Below are 23284 nucleotides of genomic sequence, written 5' to 3' on the forward strand. Positions count from 1 at the left end.
AGTTTTTGCGGGAGCGCAGTGATTTCCCACAGTGGCTGCAGTCGAAGGATGTCTCGGAGCCCTGCGGCGCGAAGCTGGGCCCCGCCAGGCATGCTGGGGTGGAGGGAGGCGGGGCCGGGGTCAGGGGGGCGGGGGGCGGAGCCTGCTGGCATGACTCGGCCAGGCTGTCAATCACCATGGGTCCACCCACGAAGAAGGACGGCTGCTGTGCTTCGCTGGCAGGAAACTGGAACAGCATCTGCAGACACAGACGAACTAGCGTTAGCAGAGTGCAGCGGCGCGCCTAGCTCAACCACGGTGGGCCGGCGGACCTGGCTGCTTAGGTTCTGGGAGGCCGGCGGCGGAGATGGGGGTTTGGTGACCCGGCCGCGAGGGTTCGAGCCCAGGGACGCCTGCGGATCCGCCTGAGACCAGAAACCGCCTGAGAACACGGCCGAGTCCTCGTAGAAGCCACCCTGAAACACACACACAGACACACGCACACACACGTGTCTGATGTCTTTAGCCGCCCAGAGCTGTACACCAACTGTAAAAAAACTATAAGCTTTTCTTGACAATAACAAAAAATGGCATCACTTCTAATGATGTTTCCATTAATGTAAGTAAACACACACTAGTTAACATGAACTAACAATGCACAGTAAGTTTAAGAATCACTGAACTCTTTTGTGTCCTGTGCACTACGCTTTCACGATTCACTCGATTTCTCGATTACAAACAAATTAAAAAGTGTTTTTATTTTGCTCTGACTCCATAAAGGCTGCTGTGTAATTTGCCCCTACGCCTGTGGTTTACACTACTCCGGCGTTTTTGATCCGGGAAATGGAGACTTTTGATTTTAATTTGACTTTTAATTTGAAAACTCGGGTTGTGTTTCAGTGTAAACGGAGCAAAACGGAGACTTTTGAAAATGATAGCGTGGCTACCCACATTCCCTCTGCGTATCCTTGACGACCGTGTAAACAATAACAGCATGCCTGTTATTGTACCCATAGATGAGTAGATTCCCTATTCGACCGCTCCAAGCACGCAGACGCGTGATCTACCTACATGCATCTATGGTTGTACCTGCATGAATGGTAACGTGACGTGTTTTCGGTTGTGTAGTGTAGACGGAGATCGTTTCTGAAAACGCCAGGGTAGACAAGGATCGTTTCCATTCTAAAACGCCATTTTAAAATGAAAATGCACTAGTGTAAACAGGCCCTCAAATAATCTTGTGAATGCACTTAAAGAATGCAAAATCGAATCGTCAACCGCATCGCATCAAATTTAATTGTGAATTGTCTCGAATTGTCCTGAATTTACAATAATCATTCTCGAATCTAATCAAAACATTACTAATTGAATCAAATTGTTGTTTTTTTAGCTGAAAAAGTTAACATGACTTGCAGTAGAGCGTGGAGCTGCCATCATCTTTTCCCAGTAGTGTTCACAGCAATGTAGAGTTATCAGGCAACTGTGGGTTATTAGTAGCAAGGGATGCTCCATACTGCTGTGAACGGAGGCGGTGTTGTTGTACCTGTCCGTATGCGGGCTGATGCGCTGCGTTCCCGCTCTCGTCCATCTCAAACAGACCGTCTCCGTCCTGCACACCCTCGTTCTTCACCACCACCTCCTCTCCACCCAGCACCTGCACACAGTCCAACCGCTCAGCAAACCTAGTTTCAACCGGGCGCGAAACCATGAGTATGAAAGAGCATTACGAGACAGGCTGCGTGTGTGCGGCTCGTCCGTGAGACGCGGGAGATGCGCAGCGAGGGGCATGAGATGCATTCAGAGACACGGGCTGTGTGTGCGGTTTTCTGAACTAGCGAACAAACTTATTTCAAATTAATCTGTTGGGGAGATAAAATGTGTAAGATAACTTTCATCTAGCCTACTAATAAAAACATCTAAAAATGTATCTTTTATTCTCCAGTACTAAAAGCAGAACCGATAAGGGAGCTCTTGATAGGTCTTGTGACGCAGCTCTTGCAAATTAGCTTTTTTGTTCGTTGCCTGTCATTTTGAAGCTGAAGTTACATACATGAAATTTACATGAAGTTTTTTTTTTTTTTTTTTTTTTTAATTTGCCTAACTTTCAATCTGACCCTTTTTAAATGGTGGGCTTTACACAGTTGGCTAGAGCAGTGTTGATCAGGGAGAACGGAGGTGCGCTCACTCTGTAGACAGTAAGACAAGGCTGGCAGTCATGCATATGCTCTGGAACGGAGTAATATCGCGTCCACATCGCAGGCGCTTTCGATTCGATTAATCGCACAGCTCTACTGTAAGGGGTAGGGGTAGATTTAGGGTTGGGGTTGGTGTAGACATTATTAAAACACAATCTAATAGATAGAAAAATTCCAACTGTAGCTGTATCCCTTCTAGCCACAACCGAGAATAACATAATTAATGTATTAGCATTACTGTAAGGGTTGGTTGGGTAGGGTAGGGGTAAAGTAGGTGTAGACACTATTATCCTTGTAAAGAGGATGGGTGTTAGCATTACCTGCAGTCTCAGCGGCTGTCTCTGTTTGCGCGTGTGCGCCGTCTGCCGGTCTCTGTCGGTGTCTCGGTCCGCGTCTCTCTCCTCGTCTTCGCTGAAGCGCTCAACCCCGCCCACCAGCTCCTCCCCCACGCCGCTGTACTCCACCCCTCCGTCGCGCTCGTTCGCTGCGATGTTCTCGTTAGCTGCGCTCGCGCCACGCTCCGCGTTCAGCATATAGCCCATCTCCTGCGAGCAGCTGGCAGGCTTCAGCATGGCCCCACCCATCCCTTCCCCTCTGCACATGGCCCCGCCCCCCACCACGCCCATTCCATCTCCTCTGCACATGGCACCGCCCCCCACCACCCCCAGCCCCTCCCCTCTGCACATGGCCCCGCCCCCAACCTCGCCAAGGGCCATCATTGTGCCGACTCCGCCCCCGTCCCCTGGAGCCCCGGCCCCCAGCGCAGCCGTCATGTCAGAGCCGCAGTCGTAGGCGAAGCCCTGCAGTGACGCGGCGCTCTCACGGCCCTTCTCCTCCTGCTTGGGCAGGGCAGCCCCGGCGGCAGCAGCGCGGCGCTGCGAGATGATCTGCGTGCACTCGTCGATCACGGTCTTGATCTGCAAGATGGAGGCAGCGGTCAGGATGCAGAGTGCCTGTGAGTGTAGCACCACCAGAGAGCCGCTGTACATGAAGTCCACCAGCTGCTTGACCGTCTCGGCTGGCACCAGTGGCGGCACTGAGATCTCCGAGTGGCCCAGCAGCAGCTTGTCCTGGAAGAAGGGGCTGCCGGCCGCCAGGACGCAGGCGTGCGCCCGCAGAGATGCGTCGTGGATGCGCACCGTCACGTCACAGAACAGACCCTTACGTCGCTGGGACCTCAGGGCCTCCAGCACCGACTGACTGGAGTTATGCAGGTGGATGTAGTGTACGGCCTCCGAACCCGACGCCATGACCCGACCGGATGCCCCGTGACACTGAAATACACGCAAAGATATACAGTCAGAACCACACACAGTGCCCTCCAAAAAGTACTGGAACAGGAAAGACAAAATTGCTCTGTTGGCTGTGGAGTCAAGACACTTACAAATATGATTAAAAGATGAATATGAGACAAAACTACAGAATGTCACATTTTATTATTAGCCGTTTCAACACATAGATGTTTTACCAAATAAAAAGAACAGCACTTTTATAGTTTCATCCCTCGATCTGATGTGAGCATAAGTATTGGAGCAGTTGCCTCACAGGTCTTTCTAAGTGATCAAACATGTATTTCACCAGCTGAAGAGGAGAGTAAAGGCAGAAACTCCCCAAAACAAGCAACAATTGGGATTAGCTGCATTTGGGGAAGTCGTGGCCTAATGGTTAGAGAGTTGGACTCGTAATCCAAAGGTTGTGGGTTTGAGTCCCCGGCCGGCAGGGATTGTAGGTGGGAGGAGTGAATGTCCAGCGCTCTCTCCACCCTCAATACCACGACTGAGGTGCCCTTGAAGTGTTCACTGCTGTGTGTGTGTGTGTGTGTTCACTGCTGTGTGTGTGTGTGTGTTCACTGCTGTGTGTGTGTGTGTGTGTGTGTGTGTGTGCGTGTGTGTGCATGTTGGATGGGTTAAATGGAGAGCACGAATTCCGAGTATGGGTCACCATACTTGGCAGTATGTCACTTCACTTTTACACTATTACTAAAGGCTGGGAAAAGCATTTCAAAGGATGAGAGCAAGAGTCTGGTGATGTCTATGGGTCACAGACTCACTGCTGTGATTGTGTGCAAGGGATCTGCAACTAAATAATAGCTTTTAATCTTTTATATCTGCCTTATGTTCAACTGTCCCAATACTTATGCTCACATCAATGAGTGGATGAACTCTAAAAGTGCTGTTCTTCTTAGCTGCTAAAACATCTATGTGTTGAAACGGCTAATAATAAAATGTGACATTCTGTAGTTTTGTCTCATATTCATCTTTTAGTCATATTTGTTAATGTCTTGACTCCACAGCCAACAGAGCAATTTTGTCTTTCCTGTTCCAGTACTTATGCAGGGCACTGTACATCTGGACACAGTCACATTTTCATTATTTTAGCTGCTGACCAAAACATATTCAAGTTACAGTTATATAATGAATATGGGCTTAAAGTGCAGACTCTGAGTTTTAATTTGAGGGTATTCTCGTCAAAATTGGAGGAAAGGTTAAGGAATTACAGCTCTTTAATATGTACCGCCCTCCTTTTTCAAGAGACCATAAGTAATTGGACAGTTGACTCAAAAGCTGTTTCATGGACAGATGTGGGCTATTCCTTCGTTATTTCTGCATCAATTAAGCAGGTAAAAGGTCTGGAGTTGATTCTGTATGTGTCATTTGTATTTGGAAGCTGTTGCTGTGAATCACATCATGCGGTCAAAGGATCTCTCCACACAAGAGAAACAGACAATTATTAAGCTTCAGAAACAAAACAGATCCATCAGAGAGAGTCAAATCAACAGCTTGGTTCATTCTGAGAAAACAAGATGAGCTCAGAAACATAGAAAGACCTGGACGTCCACAGAGGACAACAGTGCTGATGATCGGAGAATCCTCTCCATGGTGAAGAAAAACCCTTTCACAACATCCAGCCAAGAGAAGAACACTCTCCAGGAGACAGACGCGTCTACAATCAAGAGAAGACTTCACCAGAGCAAATACAGAGGCTTCACCACAAGATAGATTTGGGGTGGTGATGGCGCAGTGGATAAGACATGCCTTTGGTGTGAGAGACCCGGGTTTGAATCCACTGTGAGACACCAATGTGTCCCTGAGCAAGACACTTAACCCCTAGTTGCTCCAGAGGCGTGCGACCTCTGACATATATAGCAATTGTAAGTCGCTTTGGATAAAAGCGTCAGCTAAATGAATAAATGTAAATGTAAATTAGACTTTACCAAAAAACATCTGAAATAGCCAGAGCACTTCTGGAAGAGCATTCTTTGGACGGCTGGAATTAAGATCAACCTGTTCTAGAATGACTGGAAGAAGAAAGTCAGGAGAAGGCTTGGAGCAGCTGATGATCGACGCACACAGCATCATCTGAGTATCACGGAGCAGTGTGATCATGAGCTGCATGGCTTCAGTGGCTCTGGGTTACTGCTGTTTAGTGATGATGAGACAGAAGCTCAAGAGTATAGAGATATACTCTCTGTCCAGGAGTTTGTGAAGGTAAAAAGTGGAGTATTCTGCATCGGTCCAGTCAATCTCCTGATCTCGACCTGATTGAGCAGCAGTATGAAGCTGACTGAAGGATGCATGCCCTCTTTTATGATCTCGCTAGTTCCAGTGACTTATTTCTGATTAGTTTAATCATAACTTCTCTTTCTTGGAGATATGATGGGGTTGTGTGACATTCAGGGTTGCCAGGTTTTCACAACAAATCCCACCCAATTGCTACTCAAAACCAGCCCAATGGTGTTTAGAGGCGTTCTGGGGGTAAAACACATGCTACAGGTCTGAGGAGATTGGCCCCGCCGGCCCATCAAAGCACTGGCCCCACTGTGCAAAACTGCATTCTCAGCAAAATATTAACAATTTACATTTTACTCATGATTAGATTTATTTGTCCAATTATATTTGAGCCCATGGAAATGGAGGGACTGTGTATAAAGATGGTTGTAATTCCTAAGCACTTTATATTTTTGTTCAACGCCTAGAATTAAAGACTGAAGTCTGCACTTCAATTTCACCTCAACTGTTCCATTTTAATTCTATTCTGGTGGCATACAGACATGAAATTATGAACATTGTGTCAGTGTCCAAATATACATGGACCTAATTATATGTATATATTTTTATAGAAGTACACACACACAAATATGTTCATATACATATATATATATATAAAAGAGCTGGTAAAAATGTAAAGACTGTAACTTGAATGCAATGTAAGTCGCTTTGGATAAAAGCGTCTGCTAAATGCATAAATGTAAATGTATGAAGTTTATTTGCAAAAACAGATAACTCATGTTAACTCAACAAAAATAACATTTTTTATGCTATCATATTTTATATTGTTTTATTGTGTTAGTTTGGTAGTATTTTGTCTCTAATCAAAATAACCCAACTGTAGTTTGATTGAAATTAATTGCACAACGAAAAAACTTGATTTTTGAAAATTAAACGGAGTTCTGTTTTTGCAAATGAACTCTTCATACACACACACACACACACACACACAGACACTCACACACACACACACACACACAGACAGACACTCACACACAGACACTCACACACACACACAGACACTCACACACACACACACACTCACACACAGACACACACAGACACTCACACACAGACACTCACACACACACACTCACACACAGACACTCACACACACACACAGACACAGACACACACAGACACACACTCTCTCACACACACAGACACACGCACTCACTCACTCACACACACACACACACACACACACACACACACACACACACACACACACACACACAGACACTCACACACACACACACACACACACACACACACACACAGACACACACACACACACACCTCTTCAGGATTATTTAACACTGTGCACCTGATACTCAATGTCTCCAGTTTGTCAGATTGACTGAACTCTAATTAAGTTACTGCAGAATGACTGATTTGCGCTCGCGATGTTTCTGATTCACACTGACACCTATAGTGCTGCTGTACGCGGTCTCGCGCTCACCTGCAGATGTGTTTAAAGTGCTCGAGCACGCTGCTGCGCGATCATTACTGCTTTAATATCGATCTGGAGTTTATTTGCGAAGATTCGCGATGGACCGAAGCTGCTCTGCTCTCAGGCCCGATATCCGCTAACAACCCGTCAAAATAAGAGTCCCTTCCGTTATCTGGTGGCGTGTCAGAATAAGAGTCTATCTGGTGGCGTGTCAAAATAAGAGTCCCGTCCGTTATCTTGTGGCGTGTCAAAATAAGAGTCCCATCGTTATCTGGTGGCGTGTCAGAATAAGAGTCCCATCGTTATCTGGTGGCGTGTCAGAATAAGAGTCCCGTCGTTATCTGGTGGCGTGTCAGAATAAGAGTCCCTTCCGTTATCTGGTGGCGTGTCAGAATAAGAGTCTATCTGGTGGCGTGTCAAAATAAGAGTCCCGTCCGTTATCTTGTGGCGTGTCAAAATAAGAGTCCCATCGTTATCTGGTGGCGTGTCAGAATAAGAGTCCCATCGTTATCTGGTGGCGTGTCAGAATAAGAGTCTATCTGGTGGCGTGTCAGAATAAGAGTCCCGTCCGTTATCTGGTGGCGTGTCAAAATAAGAGTCCCGTCGTTATCTGGTGGCGTGTCAGAATAAGAGTCCCATCGTTATCTGGTGGCGTGTCAGAATAAGAGTCCCATCGTTATCTGGTGGCGTGTCAAAATAAGAGTCCCATCGTTATCTGGTGGCGTGTCAGAATAAGAGTCTATCTGGTGGCGTGTCAAAATAAGAGTCCCGTCCGTTATCTGGTGGCGTGTCAAAATAAGAGTCCCATCGTTATCTGGTGGCGTGTCAGAATAAGAGTCCCATCGTTATCTGGTGGCGTGTCAAAATAAGAGTCCCATCCCTTATCTGGTGGCACGTGCTGCAAATACTCACAACACAAACAAAAAAAGAATTTGCAGCACGTGTGTTGTCAAATTGATGAAGAGGTTTTCTATTTGCAGCGCGTTGAGCTCTCTCAGCCACCGTAGGAGACCCGTCAAAATAAAAGCTTCAAACTTCAGATAGCAACCCATCAAATCCGTCATATGGTGGCCCGTCAAAATAAAAGCCTCAAGCTTAATTTAGGAATCCGTCAAAATAGGTCCCAAATATCCCACAATCTGTCAAAAACAAACAAAAAAAACATTATTTTTTGTTTGTATGTTTTTATTATAAGAACAACGTAAAGACCTATTTTTTAAATGAACGTTTAACAAGTAAAAAATATTGTTCATTATCATAATACTAGTAGAATATTTGCATAATAGTATTAATATAATTTTTATCAATGTCAATTGTGCTGTTTCATCATTATTTTAGTCGAGTAAGCAAGGTTTGGGGTTAATCAACCCAAAGTTCAGGGTTTAGCTGAAGGTAAGTTAACCGTGCTTTCTGGAATACACCCCTGTTCACTCAGAACAAACTGATAAGTACAAAAATTTGTATATAGTTAAAAAAACAGAACCGGAGACAAACAGAAGACAGCAGATTTGTAAACAGGGAGAAGTATAAGGCTAGTTAGTGTTCAGTGACGGTGTTTAGTGTGTTTGAGAGCAGCTTTAATGAGCAACAGAAGTACGTTAGAAACGCTCTCCTGCAGCGAGAGACAGCACCGGACCAGGCTCCTCTCACAGTCTGTTCCAGCGGTGGAGGACGATAGTTCAGCGTCACGCCTGCGTCTCCAGCACCACGAAATACAGTCCAGCGTCACACCGCTTTCCACACAAACCCCGCGGAGAACGAGCGTTCACGGCCTGCTGGGCCTGACACAGCTTCTGGATGAGGAAGCGCTTATCACGACCCTCCTGCACAGACAGAGACAGAGACAGAGACGGTCCGTTGAGCAGCAGCAACAGAATGAGCTCCTGATTATTTCACTTTTAATGTTGTTTTAATCTCGTGCAATCTGTCAAGAAATGCAAGTATTAGATTTGCATTATAGGGTCCCAGATTTGCATGGTGGTGGAGGACCCCATTTTGTGTAATAGCAGCGGAAAGGGTGATGTTACCCCCTCGCTGCCCTGGCACATTGGTGATTGCCCTGTGTCCAGTTACATTTCTCCCTCTTCTTGTTTTCGCAAGGTTAAATCCAGCCTCATCCACATATATAAATTCATGTTGAATTTCTGCAGCATCCATTTGCAAGACTCTCTGAAACACAGTAAAACACAATAAGATGCTATTCAATAGCATTGCACAGTATTTTTTTGTGCCAGAACATTATGAGCAGTGCACAATACCACACCATAGTAAGAAGATGCTTCATGTATATTTGACCTAATGTTGACAGAGAGACTCGTTGGATGTTATTGAAAATATGGTCATCATTGATGATATTGGCTTGGATTTCTCACAGCCTGATACAATTATTGGTCAAAACCATGTTCCCAACGGTGTCCTCTTGTGCACGAGTGAACATAGACCCCTTCCACCTTGGTGTCCTCGACCCTCAATCCTATGTAAAAAATATATATATAAAAAAAATACACATGCAGCCTACTGTCAAATGTCACAGTAAACAATATTGATGATAAGTACAGAAAGCTTCAGTTTCAATGTACTGTGTGGTTAGCTTACCTGTTTTCTCGATGAAATGTCTGAATTACTGAGATTTGGTTGAACTCTTTGTCCAGCTTCCATCAATGTCAGTCCATGGTTGATAACATGGTCAATAAGTGCTGCACGGATTTCTTGAGTCAAATTTGGTGCTCGTCTTCTTTGTTCAGGTTCTATCAACTCTTCAAGTCCTTCTCTACCTCTTCCTCTATCTCCTTCTCCTCTTCGAGCTCCCCCTCTCATTCTCACTCTTCTTTCTTTTCTTCTTCTAGCTCCTTCCATTTTTGTTGAAGACAGGTGAGCTCACCTGCTGCCTTTTATAGCTCACCTGAGTGCTGCGTTTTCAAACTAGCACATGTGTGCTTCCACACCTGGTGGATGTGATTATCCGATTCGTTCATTAGTGTGGTCATTGGCAATCCGGGGCTTTGTAATGACAAGGAAGTAACCTCACAATCCTTATCTGTGTCTAAGGTGTGAAAATGTGTGTAGAGTTTTACAAATCATTGTGTGTAATGTTGTGCAAATCTGTGGAGGTGTTTTGCTCATTGGAGTAGAATTTAGCAAATTGTGTGGAAATTTTTATTTTAGTGTGTAAACAATCATAAAAAACTGGAAGCTACTTCAGGAGGAATATTTTTGTGGGGTTTTTTATACGTCAGTGTCAATGAGGATTGTCATTTTGGTCTTGTTTTACTGTTTATGCACAGATTTTGATCAATATTTTAATATTGGGGACATTTTGATCAATATTTGTATATAGTTCACAGAGGAACTCTCAAAAACAAACAAAGAGACAGTTATTTTCAGTTATTTGTTTACATTCTAAAAGCCCCGCCCCTTCATGTATCCTCAGAGGAGCTCTGAACATTCTAACAGCTCCACAGGCAGAAACAGATAAAGGACCATCCTGAAACACTGTCTGCTGGCTATGACCAACCTGCTCTTCTACACTGAAAACAGCTCCTTATGGCATACTGCTTTCTGCCAACGCTTCACCTTCACCACAAAAAGAGGCATCTGCAAAGGCAGACAGATCCTGGTATTTGAAGATGCTGAAGGAAATGAGGATTCAAGAATTTATCTCTGAACTTATACCACAACGGCACTGTTATGATCCCAGGCTTGGAGCCTGCCCTCCAAGCATTTACAGCTGACTTTATACAAATTAAACAGCAGACACATCTTAATACAAGTCTCATACGAGATCATACAGATATAAATACAACCTCTTCTCCCGTAATAGACATCCAAAAGAAGAAAACAACTACAACAGCTTTAATTCAGTCTCCCTTGCCAAAAATGAAAGAGAAATTTTGACTCCTGGAAATAGATGTGGTGGAACTAAAAGAATGAATAATGTCCCAGCTAAAAGACAACAGCGACTCGGAGCAGCTTACAAAGGACATGATGACTCTAAAACAAGAGACTGAATACCTGCTGAGAAACAAAGAACAGATGTCAAAGGAACTTCACCAAGCCAGAGAAGAGCTGAAGGAATTAGGAGACAAGTAGCTGAAATTAAAACAGAAATGCATGAAGAACTGTCTGTGTTGAAATCAGAACTTCGAAAGAAAGATGAACTTATAAATAACATGAAAGAACTTCTTCATGTTTCAACTTCCAAAGGATCTCACGCTAAACACTTGACCTGTCTCCCCACTGACGATCAACCGCAGTGGACCATCCTCACGCTTCATCAGATCCACAGACCAACATCCACAGCACTGCTCCAGATAACCTCACTCAAACAGAAGCTCTTATTCTCATCCACTCCAATGGAAAATACTTAAATGAGAAACTCTTGTTTCCAAAAATGAAAGCACAGAATATGTGGTGCCCAAATACAAGCAGGGCTCTTCAGATTTTATCTGATGAAAATCTGAAAGAAAGTTACAAGCACATCATAATCCACACAGCGACAAATGACTTACGAGCAGCGAAGGGTAACGTGGCTCCTATGCTCAGAGAGATGGCCATCAGAGCCTCAGAACGCTTCCCAGAAGCTAAAATAACTCTGTCCACGTTACTGCCACGGAGAGATGTGCCTTTTCACATGATCCATGGAAACAATGTAGAACTTTCCAGAACCTGTGCATTCATTCCAAACGTTCACCTGGCTTACCATAAAGACATTCGGCCCCATCATATGAATGACTACTTACACCTCAACAAGAAAGGAGTACAACTCTTCGCAAGAGTGCTGAAAAGCACAGTATTCGGTAAAACAGAAAACAGCAGAAACCTACACAGCAAGAGCTGCTCCCAACCACCAAGAAACGTCCATCCTCCTCCAAGAACCAGACAGGACTCGACCCCTGGAGCGCCATCACAGAGCTACACCACAGCAGTCCAACAGCCACAGAACCCTGCAGCCGCCGAACTCAATCAGATAAGACACCTGCTCAACATCAGCTGCTCCAAACTGGTCAAATAATGTACAAGAGTAATACACACAAACACACACTTAAAATGACTGTCAATATCAATTTGGACTAAAGAGTTCAAACACAGAATTCCAGAAGAGCATCAGAGAGATGGATATTATAATTGTACAGGAGACATGGAGCAGGGCAGACGCCATCCCCCACTGCCCACCCAACTACTGAGAAATCATCCTACCATCACAAAAACTCAACACAGTCCATCAGGGAAGAGACTCAGGAGGACAAATAATCTGGTACAAATCAAATTTCCACAACCACATCAACACAGTAAAGCAAGGCCAATACTACACCTGGCTTAAAATCCACAAGGAACTGCTCCCATCCAGAAAAGATATATTCATATGTGCCATATACATCCCGCCATCAGAGTCCCCCTACTACAGCGAAGACATGTTCTCCACATTAGAGGAAGAGACAAGCCACTTCCAGGCCCAGGGAAACGTGCTCATCTGCGGGGACCTGAACGCAAGAACAGGACTCCAGCCGGACTTCACCGACACACAAGGGAGCAAATATATCAACAACAAACTGACTGTTATTAATAACACATTCTCCCATATCCACAGAAATAACCATGATCACATAGTAAATAAGAATGGAAAAGTCCTCCTGCAGCTCTGTCGAAGCCTGGGTCTGAATATCATCAATGGTAGGTTACGAGGAGACACTTTAGGGAGATTCACATTTGGCCCACCTCTTGGGAATAGCACAGTTGATTATATGATAACAGACATAGATCCTTCATCTCTCAGATCATTCACTGTTAAAGTCAAAGTCGTGACGTATTGTCAAGTATGGTGACCCATACTCGAAATTGGTGCTCTGCGTTTAACCCATCCAAGTGCACACACACAGCAGTGAGTAGTGAACAAATGCACACACACACACACACACACACACACACACTCACACTCACTCACACTCACTCACACACACTCACACACACTCACACACACTCACACACACTCACACATACTCATACTCATACTCATACTCATACTCATACTCATACTCATACTCATACTCACACTCACACTCACACTCACACTCACACTCACACTCACACTCACACTCACACTCACACTCACACTCACACTCACACTCACACTCATACTCATACTCACACTCACACTCACACTCATACTCATACTCATACTCATACTCATACTCATACTCATACTCACACACACACACACACACAAACCATGTTGGCTGTCATGTATGTTTTGTTGACCCTGGTTACTCTGTATCTGATTTGTCACCTGTAAATAGCATGTTTGTTTGCATAATAAAAAAAAATAAAAATTCAAATCAATGTACACTGAAAGTAAATGTGGCGTAAAAATCAGCTCCAAACGTACAGGGTATCTTTCCCAGGAGCGTGGAGTGAGACAGGACTGCTGCTTAAGCCCAACATTATTTAACATTTACATCAATGACCTGGCGCTCAGTCTGGAGCGATCTGCAGCCCCTGGCCTCGCTCTACACAACTCACAGATCAGATGATCTGGTTCTGCTGTCTCCCACTCAACATGGTTTACAGCAGAACCTGGACCTGCTAGAGCAATACTGCCACACCTGGGCCCTGACAGTCAACCTGAAGAAAACCAAAACTATTAGATTTCAGAAAAGATCCAGATCCCAGGGAACACAACACACATTTACATTAGGCACTAACCAGATAACACACACATCACACTACAACTACCTGGGTTTGACAATCACTTCCACAGGAGACTTTAACCATGCTGTGACAGAACTGAGAGATAAAGCACGCAGGGCCTTCTATGTCCTATAGAAATCCCTATTAGAATCTGGCTGAAAATATTAGACTCAGTAATTGAGCCCATTGCCCTCTATGGCAGTGAGGTGTGGGGTCCACTGACAAATCCAAATCAAGATCTCAGCAAACGGGAAAACATCCAATTGAGACCCTGCATGCAGAACTCTGTAAAACTATAAGTTACAAGCTGATGATAGAGACCCCGGAGCAGAGATTGTGTTCACACTGTGATCTGAATCAGACAGAAACAGAACTGCACTTCCTAACAGAATGCTCCAAATACACAGATATACGTACAGTGTTCTCTGATCAAATACAGCAGATCCATCCCACATTTAAACCAGGAGAAACTACCCTATCTGTTAGGAGAACACAAGAACTGCTGTGTGTTTGTCTGCCTGTCACCATAGAAGAGAAAACACTCAATCTGCCCAGATCTCATGTTTCCAGCACATCTACATTATATTCAACCATATTACTCTATTATATTACTCTGTTATATTAAACCATATTACTCTATTATATTACTTAGATGGACATTTTGCCTCCGTAAATCTGTCTAATCCATTATCTTATTTTATTTTTATTTCTAGTTTATATACTTACATTAGTAATTCATTTTGTACAACATGCTAAATACTTTTATACATTATTATATTACAATTATTATTAATCTTTTTCTTTCTGTTAATACATATATGCACTTGTAAGCAGCCCAGCTTAAAGAAAATACAAAAAAATACTTAAATATACCATTTACCAAGCCACATTCTTAGTATACGTGTACATGTCATTTAAAATGGATTTGTTGATATTCTTGAGTTCCTACCATAACATTACTTCCATCATTCACTATTTTCTTTTACTCTGTTGTATTTTTGTATCATTCTCTTTTCTCAAAATGGCAAACAAACCATACCGATTATTTTAAAAGTTTGTGATGAAATCACTTAGTTTTTCTACATGGAATATTCAAGGTCTAAACTCCTCAGTCTTTGGCCTAAAAAGTAGAAATTCTGACTTTATGAAAGAACTTGAAGACATAGATGTCATCATCTTACAGGAGACCTGGTGTAGAGGAGATGTGTTCACTGGCTGTCCCTCGGGATACAGAGAGATAATATTACCATCAGTCAAACTCACATCAGTCACACAGGGGAGAGACTCGGGAGGGATGATCATCTGGATTCAATCTGAACTGGCCATAGAATTAGTTAAGAGAGATCAATACCACCTGCGGCTGAAAATACAAAAAGGAATAATATCAGCATCTCAGCCTGTTTTCCTTTGTGCCATATATATACCCCCCCTCGAGTCTCCGTATTTCCAAGAGGAAACCTTTCAAAACATTGAACAAGAAATCAGCCATTTCCAGGCCCAGGGAAACGTGCTGCTTATGGGTGATTTAAACGCTAGAACCGGAGAACAATTAGATTTCTTAGAACCACACGGTACCAGATTCATCACTGGCAATAACGACTTGTACCCTTCTTACCCCGCCAGAGAAAACTGTGATCAGACAGTGAACGCTCACGGACGGCAGCTGCTGCAGCTCTGTACATCGTCAACGGAAGACTGCGAGGAGACTCGCTCGGCCGATACACCTACAGCTCAGCTCTCGGTAACAGCACTGTAGATTATACCATCACAGATCTCCACCTTTCCTCTTTGAGAGCATTCACAGTCAAACCCCTGAAACCTTTCTCAGACCACAGCCAAATCACACTCTATATAAAGCAATCTGAAACATCACCCACACCAATTAGGACACCATATCAAATGATCAAAATTATGTCATTCAAATGGACAGAAAACAGCGCCACAAATTACATCAATGCTGTTGAATCTCCAGAAATACAGTCCCTCTTACACTCATTCCAAACACAGGCATACCCTAAAAATCAATTCGGCATCAATCAGGAAGTACAAGATCTAAACAACATATTATACAAAACAGCACAAAAGAGTCATTTGACCATTGTTAAACCAAAGAAAAAATGTTTAGATACTGACAAATGGTTTGATTTGGACTGTAAGACTGAGAAAAAACCTCAGAAATCTATCAAATCAGAAACACAGACAACCAGATAATCCTCCGCCTTCATTACTGTGAGGCACTAAAACTATATAAAGCCACACTCCGGCGGAAAAAAGCACAGTTTTTGCAAAACCAGTTTGAAGAAATTGAAAAATCTATAAATTCACACAAATTTTGGGATAAATGGAAATTATTATACAAACCAAATCAAGAAATTCTGGCCATCCAAGATGGGGAGACGTGGAAAACTCATTTCCAAGAATTATATAGCCCAACCCAAATAATTAATAAACTAGACAATTTAGAAAGATCGATTAAAGCGAATCAAAACCCCTTAGATTTCCCCATAACAATGAAAGAATTGGAAGATAAATTACGGGTCCTCGAGCCCAAGAAAGCCTGTGGTGTCGACAGCATCCTGAACGAGATGCTGAAACACACAGAGCAAAGCTTCAAACTGGCCATGCTCAAACTCTTCAATGATGTTCTGTGTGTCGGGTTCTTCCCTGAGATCTGGAACAAGGGCCTCATCAGCCCCATTCACAAGAACGGAGATAAACTAGACCCCAACAACTACCGAGGCATCTGTGTGAACAGTAACCTGGGGAAGGTGTTCTGTAGCATCTTAAACACCAGACTGTTACACTTCCTTACGAAGCACAATGCCTTGAGTAAATGCCAAACTGGCTTTCTTACTAAATGTCGAACTTCTGATCACATTTTTACATTACAAACACTAATTACGAATCTAATCTAATCTAATTTAATTGACAAATATTGAGGACCCCGCCACTTAGACAGCCATCGGAAAAGGCAAGGCAAGGCAAGTTTATTTATATAGCACATTTCATACACAGTGGTAATTCAAAGTGCTTTTACATAAAAGAAAGTGAAATAGACATTAAAATCAATAAAAACATGGGAATAAAAATAATAAAAACAAGGAATTTTAAAATTATATAGAAAATGATTTAAAATAAATTTAAAGAAAATGATTGTACATAAAAATTATTGCAGTCAGTTGGGACATATAGCACAGTGCTCATTCAACAAATGCACAGTTAAACAGATGGGTTTTGAGTCTTGATTTAAATGTGGCTAATGTTTTAGCACATCTGATCTCTTCTGGAAGCTGGTTCCAGCTGCGGGCCGCATAATAGCTAAAAGCAGACTCCTCTTGTTTTGTGTGAACCCTTGGTATTTCTAACTGACTCGATCCTAATGATCTGAGTGGTCTGTTCGGTATATATTCAGTGAGCATATCAGCAATATATTTAGGTCCTAGACCATTGAGTGACTTATAAACGAGTAAAAGTACTTTAAAATCAATCCTAAATGTAACTGGAAGCCAGTGTAAGGACCTGAGGACTGGTGTGATATGCTCAGATTTTCTGGTTCTAGTCAGAATCCTGGCAGCAGCGTTCTGGATGAGCTGCAGCTGTCTAATGGTCTTCTTGGGAAGGCCGGTGAGGAGACCATTACAGTAATCCACCCTGCTGGTGATAAAGGCATGAACAAGTTTCTCCAAGTCTTGATTGGAAACAAAACATCTAATTCTTGCAATGTTTTTGAGATGATAGTATGCTGATTTAGTTACTGCTTTGACATGACTACTGAAACTAAGGTCTGTCTCTAGAATCACCCCAAGATTTCTGACTGATTTTTAGTTGTTTGACCCCTAGAGTCAAGGTATGCATTCACCTTGAGAACTTCATCTTTGTTTCCAAATGCAATGACTTCAGTTTTCTCCTTGTTTAACTGAAGGAAGTTCTGGCACATCCAACTGTTAATTTCATCAATGCATTGGCAGAGGGAGTCAATGGGGCTGTAGTCATTTGGAGATAAGGCTAGGTAAATCTGGGTATCATCAGCATAGCTGTGATAGGCAATTTGGTTCTTCCTCATTATCTGACTTAGTGGGAGCATATACAGGTTAAACAAGAGCGGTGCAAGAATTGAGCCTTGTGGGACTCCACATGTCATGGCCGTCCACTTAGACTTATGCTCTCCTATACTCACATAATAACCTCTCCCTTCTAAGTATGACCTGAACCATTTGAGTGCCATCCCAGAAAGCCCGACCCAGTTTTCCAGTCTCTCTAGAAGTATGTTATGATCGACAGTGTCGAAAGCAGCACTAAGATCTAGTAGTACCAGCACTGATATTTTGCCAGAATCAGAATTGACGCGAATATCATTTATTATCTTAATGAGTGCTGTCTCTGTGCTGTGATGTGCTCGGAAACCAGATTGAAAATTGTCCAGGTATCCATTTGACTTTAAGTAGTTGTTCAGCTGATTAGAAACTACCTTTTCAATAATCTTACCTATGAAAGGAAGATTTGATATGGGTCTATAGTTGCTCAAGATGGTGTTATCAAGATTGCGCTTCTTCAGAAGGGGCTTAACTACTGCAGTTTTCAGGGAGTTTGGAAAAGTCCCAGAAAGAAGTGAGGCGTTCACCACTTCTAAGAGATCAGCTTCTAAACAGTTAAGCACATTTTTGAAAAAGGATGTGGGAAGTGTGTCAAGATAGCAGGTTGAAGATTTAAGGTGCTGTACTATTTCTTCCAAAATTTTGTTATCAATTTCTTTAAAAACACACATAGTCACTTCTTTTTTAAATTGCGGTGGAATCTGTGTGACCTCTGCATAACTTGAGGATGTGCCAATCTCCTTTCTGATATTATTGATCTTCTCAGAAAAGAAGGAAGCAAACTCATTGCATTTGCTGTTGGAGAGCATTTCACTGGGAATCTGACTTGGGGGGTTTGTCAGTCTCTCAACAGTCGCAAAAAGAGTGCGGGTGTTGTTTAAGTTACTGATTATAAGGTTTGAAAAGAAAGTCTGTCTAGCTGTGGCTAGTTCCACATTGAAAGCATGAAGGCTGTCTTTATAGATGCTATAGTGAATTTCGAGTTTCGTCTTCCGCCACATCCGCTCAGCTTTTCTGCATTGTCTTTTCATGCTCTGAACTGCTGTTGATTTTCTCCAAATTGATTTTTGTTTCCCCGTCTTCTTGCTGACCTTTATCGGGGCAATATCATCAATAACATTCTTAACTTTTGAGTTAAATGACTCCAGGAGAAGATCAACAGAGTCTGCAGAAATGCTTGGTGTTAATGATATTGCCTCCATAAATAGCGCACTAGTGTTCTCGTTAATGCATCTCTTTCTGATAGAGACAGATCTAGATTCAGTGGTGACTGAGATCAATATATCAAAGAAAATACAGAAGTGATCAGATAGTGCTACATCCTTGATTACAATGGATGAGATGTTTAGACCTCTACTGATGAGTAAATCTAGAGTGTGTCCACGATTGTGTGTGGGTCCGTGCACATGCTGACTCAGGTCAAAAGTGTTTAAAACAGTTATAATTTCTTTTGTAGTTTTGATTTCTGCATTATCTATGTGAATATTAAAATCCCCTGCAATAGCAAAACAGTCAAACTCTGAGGAAATCATTGATAACAGTTCAGTGAAATCATCAACAAAGGCTGGAGAATATTTTGGAGGCCTGTAAATAATGATAAACAGGGTGCGTGGAGCACCTTTCAGCACAATACCTAGGTATTCAAAAGATGAATACTGACCAAATGACATTTGCTTGGACTGATAAACATCTTTAAACAGAGCAGCTACACCTCCACCTCTCCTAACAGTCCTGCAGACACTTATAAAATTAAAGTTAGGAGGGGCTGTTTCAGTGAGGACTGTTGAACTGCAGCTGTCTTCTAACTATGTTTCATTTAGAAACATAAAATCCAGGTTGTTTGTGGTTATTAAATCGTTGATCAGAAATGATTTATTTTTAAGTGAGCGAATGTTTAAAAATGCTAACTTGATGGAATTACATTTTGTCTCTACAGCAATCTTAGATTGATGCATTATAGGCCGCAGGTTAGATGGGTCAGCCGTACGGCTTGAGAAGGCCTTAGACTTTCTATCGCTTAATAAAACAGAAATAGAGGAGGCTACAGGCACACTGGGTTCCCGCTTGTTCTGTAAACATTTGTGAATGTTGCTGCTAATATAGCGGGGACCCGACACATAGGAGGCCATCTAGTTTAAACAGTTGTCTGTGACCCCAGAAAAGATTGAAGTTGTCGATGAAGTTGACACCTTTTATACTGCAGGTTCTTTGTAGCCATGTATTCAGCCCAAGCAACCGTGAGAACATGTTAGTTCCCCTTGCTGGGAGTGGTCCACTGATGAACGACTGAACTTCAAGACTTTGAAGAGTTTCAAAGAGTTCACTGAAATCCTTCTTAAGGAGTTCTGACTGCTCCTTCCGAATATCATTCTTCCCCACATGGATGAAAAGACCACTGGAACCAGCTGAGCCCTTACAATCTGACTTGCTGCAGTTTGGAACTGAACTGCTGGTTTGTTTGGCCAGAGGAGAATTGGCCCCCGACTGAGTCTGGTTTCTCCCAAGGTTTTTTCTCCATTCTGTCACCGATGGAGTTTTGGTTCCTTGCCGCTGTCGCCTCTGGCTTGCTTAGTTGGTGACGCTTCATTTCCAGCGATATCGTGGACCTGATTGCAAAGACACTAGGCAAGGCAAGGCAAGTTTATTTATATAGCACATTTCATACACAGTGGTAATTCAAAGTGCTTTACATAAAAGAAAGTGAAATAGACATTAAAATCAATAAAAACATAGAAATAAAAATAATAAAAACAAGGAATTTTAAAATGATATAGAAACTGATTTAAAATAAATTTAAAGAAAATCATTATACATAAAATTCATTGCAGTCAGTTCGGACATATAGCACAGTGATCATTCAACAAATGCACAGTTAAACAGATGAGTTTTGAGTCTTGGTTTAAATGTGGCTAATGTTTTAGCACATCTGATCTCTTCTGGAAGCTGGTTCCAACTGCGGGCCGCATAATAGCTAAAAGCAGACTCCCCTTGTTTTGTGTGAACCCTTGGTATTTCTAACTGACTCGATCCTAATGATCTGAGTGGTCTGTTTGGTTTATATTCAGTGAGCATATCAGCAATATATTTAGGTCCTAGGCCATTGAGTGACTTATAAACGAGTAAAAGTACTTTAAAATCAATCCTAAATGTAACTGGAAGCCAGTGTAAGGACCTGAGGACTGGTGTGATATGCTCAGATTTTCTGGTTCTAGTCAGAATCCTGGCAGCAGCGTTCTGGATGAGCTGCAGCTGTCTAATGGTCTTCTTGGGAAGGCCGGTGAGGAGACCATTACAGTAATCCACCCTGCTGCTGATAAAGGCATGAACAAGTTTCTCCAAGTCTTGATTGGAAACAAAACATCTAATTCTTGCAATATTTTTGAGATGATAGTATGCTGATTTAGTTACTGCTTTGACATGACTACTGAAACTAAGGTCTGTCTCTAGAATCACCCAAAGATTTCTGACTGGATTTTTAGTTGTTTGACCCCTAGAGTCAAGGTATGCATTCACCTTGAGAACTTCATCTTTGTTTCCAAATGCAATGATTTCAGTTTTCTCCTTGTTTAACTGAAGGAAGTTCTGGCACATCCAACTGTTAATTTCATCAAAGCATTGGCAGAGGGAGTCAATGGGGCTGTAGTCATTTGGAGATAAGGCTAGGTAAATCTGGGTATCATCAGCATAGCTGTGATAGGCAATTTGGTTCTTCCTCATTATCTGACTTTAAACTTATTGACACATTGTTTTCCTTTTTTGATATTGTGGTGGCTCCTGCCAATTCTATGAGGAATCATTTTCAGAGTCTTGGGGTTTTGATGCCAGAATTTAGATTTTATTATCAGAGACAATAAAACCGAGAGATGCTGCAGCGAAATCTCCCGACTGTCTGTTCGTTCATGCTTAAATACAGGTTCTGCCCCTAAGGCGTGTTCTATACATTTCCTATACCGTTATTGCTTAACAGTCTCCATCTGTTTCCTAGAGCAGACAATAGGCCCCAATTTATGTTACGTTACAGGAAGAGACCCTATCATGTCAAAACAGGATGTGCAGCTTTACCTTACACCATACGTCTGCACATTCCATTCTTCTGCAGGCCTCTACACATACAGGCAGATACCATTTTATAATAGTAGCATAACTTGATACATAAATGGCTATTTTCACATTGATTACACTTGATTTATTTGTATTTTGATTAATAAAACTCTTCGACAATATTGTGCAGTGCTTTGACACAATTTGCATTGTAAAAAGCGCTATATAAATAAAGGTGACTTGACAAATATGTACATCTAAACAAAGGAATTTTTTTTTTTGCTTGTTTCGTTGATTTCAAGAAAGCATTCGATTCAATCTGGCATGAAGGACTATACCTAAAACTTATCGACAGTGGAATAGGGGGAAAATTCTATGATTTGATCAAATCAATGTACACAGCCAGCCATTGTGCGGTTAAAACTGGAAACCAAAGAACCGAATTCTTCCCCCAGGGGCGTGGAGCGAGACAGGGATGCAGTTTAAGCCCCGCCCTCTTCAACATCTACATCAACCAATTGGCCAACATATTAGAACACGCCCCCTTTCAAGGTCTCACTCTACACGACACAGAGATAAAGTGTCTTCTCTACGCAGATGACCTGGTCCTCCTGTCGCCCACTGAAGAGGGGCTTCTGGACAGCCTGAATCTGCTGGAGGATTACTGTCAGACCTGGGCCCTGACGGTCAACCTCCAAAAAACTAGAGTAATGATGTTCCAGAAACGCTCCAGATCTCAGGGACCAACACACACATTCACACTATCACACAGAACCATTGAAACCACAAAAACATACACTTACCTCGGCCTGAAAATAACCCCAACCGGTAACTTTGCTTTGGCTGTGAATGAACTCAAAGAGAAAGCTCAAAGGGCTTTCTATGCCATAAAAAGATCCATTAAAATTGACATCCCAATCCAAATCTGGCTCAAACTTTTCAAATCTATAATTGAACCAATTATTTTATATGGCAGTGAAGTGTGGGGTCCTTCTATAAAATTTGACTTCTTAAATTGGGAAAAACACCCGATCGAAACTCTACATTTAGATTTCTGTAAAAGAATACTTAAAGTCCAAAGAAAAACTCCAAACAACGGATGCAGAGCAGAATTAGGCCAATACCCTCTGCTTCTAAACATTCAAAAAAGAGCCCTGAAATTCTGGAAACCCCTAAAAACAAGCGACCCCAACACATACCATTACAAAGCCCTAAAACAGCAAGAGCTGAGCGTAAGTAAGAGTCCCCTCCTTCAGCTGGTGCTGAGACTGACTGAGCTCACACACACAG

The 23284-nt window shown here is 42.5% G+C and overlaps 1 protein-coding gene and 1 long non-coding RNA gene across 2 annotated transcripts in view; one reads left to right on the plus strand and one right to left on the minus strand.

Annotated features, from left to right (window-relative positions):
* The window catches only part of LOC306872864 (uncharacterized protein), a 10584-nt gene extending 3263 nt beyond the window's left edge, over positions 1-7321 (minus strand). Inside the window, exons 1-5 of the mRNA XM_079421749.1 lie at positions 7185-7321; positions 2495-3448; positions 1523-1633; positions 312-455; positions 1-238 (exon numbers count right to left, since the gene is read on the minus strand). The exon at positions 1-238 is cut by the window's left edge and continues 27 nt beyond it. Coding sequence (XP_079277875.1) covers positions 1-238; positions 312-455; positions 1523-1633; positions 2495-3424 — 1423 coding nt within the window. The 5' untranslated portion in view covers positions 3425-3448; positions 7185-7321. The remainder of the gene's footprint in view (positions 239-311; positions 456-1522; positions 1634-2494; positions 3449-7184) is intronic.
* LOC306872868 overlaps positions 1-23284 on the plus strand; it is a 147638-nt gene that overhangs the window by 117147 nt on the left and 7207 nt on the right. The window lies entirely within an intron of this gene.

Source organism: Barbus barbus (assembly GCF_936440315.1).
Source record: "Barbus barbus genome assembly, chromosome: 7".
Classification (NCBI taxonomy): domain Eukaryota; kingdom Metazoa; phylum Chordata; class Actinopteri; order Cypriniformes; family Cyprinidae; genus Barbus; species Barbus barbus.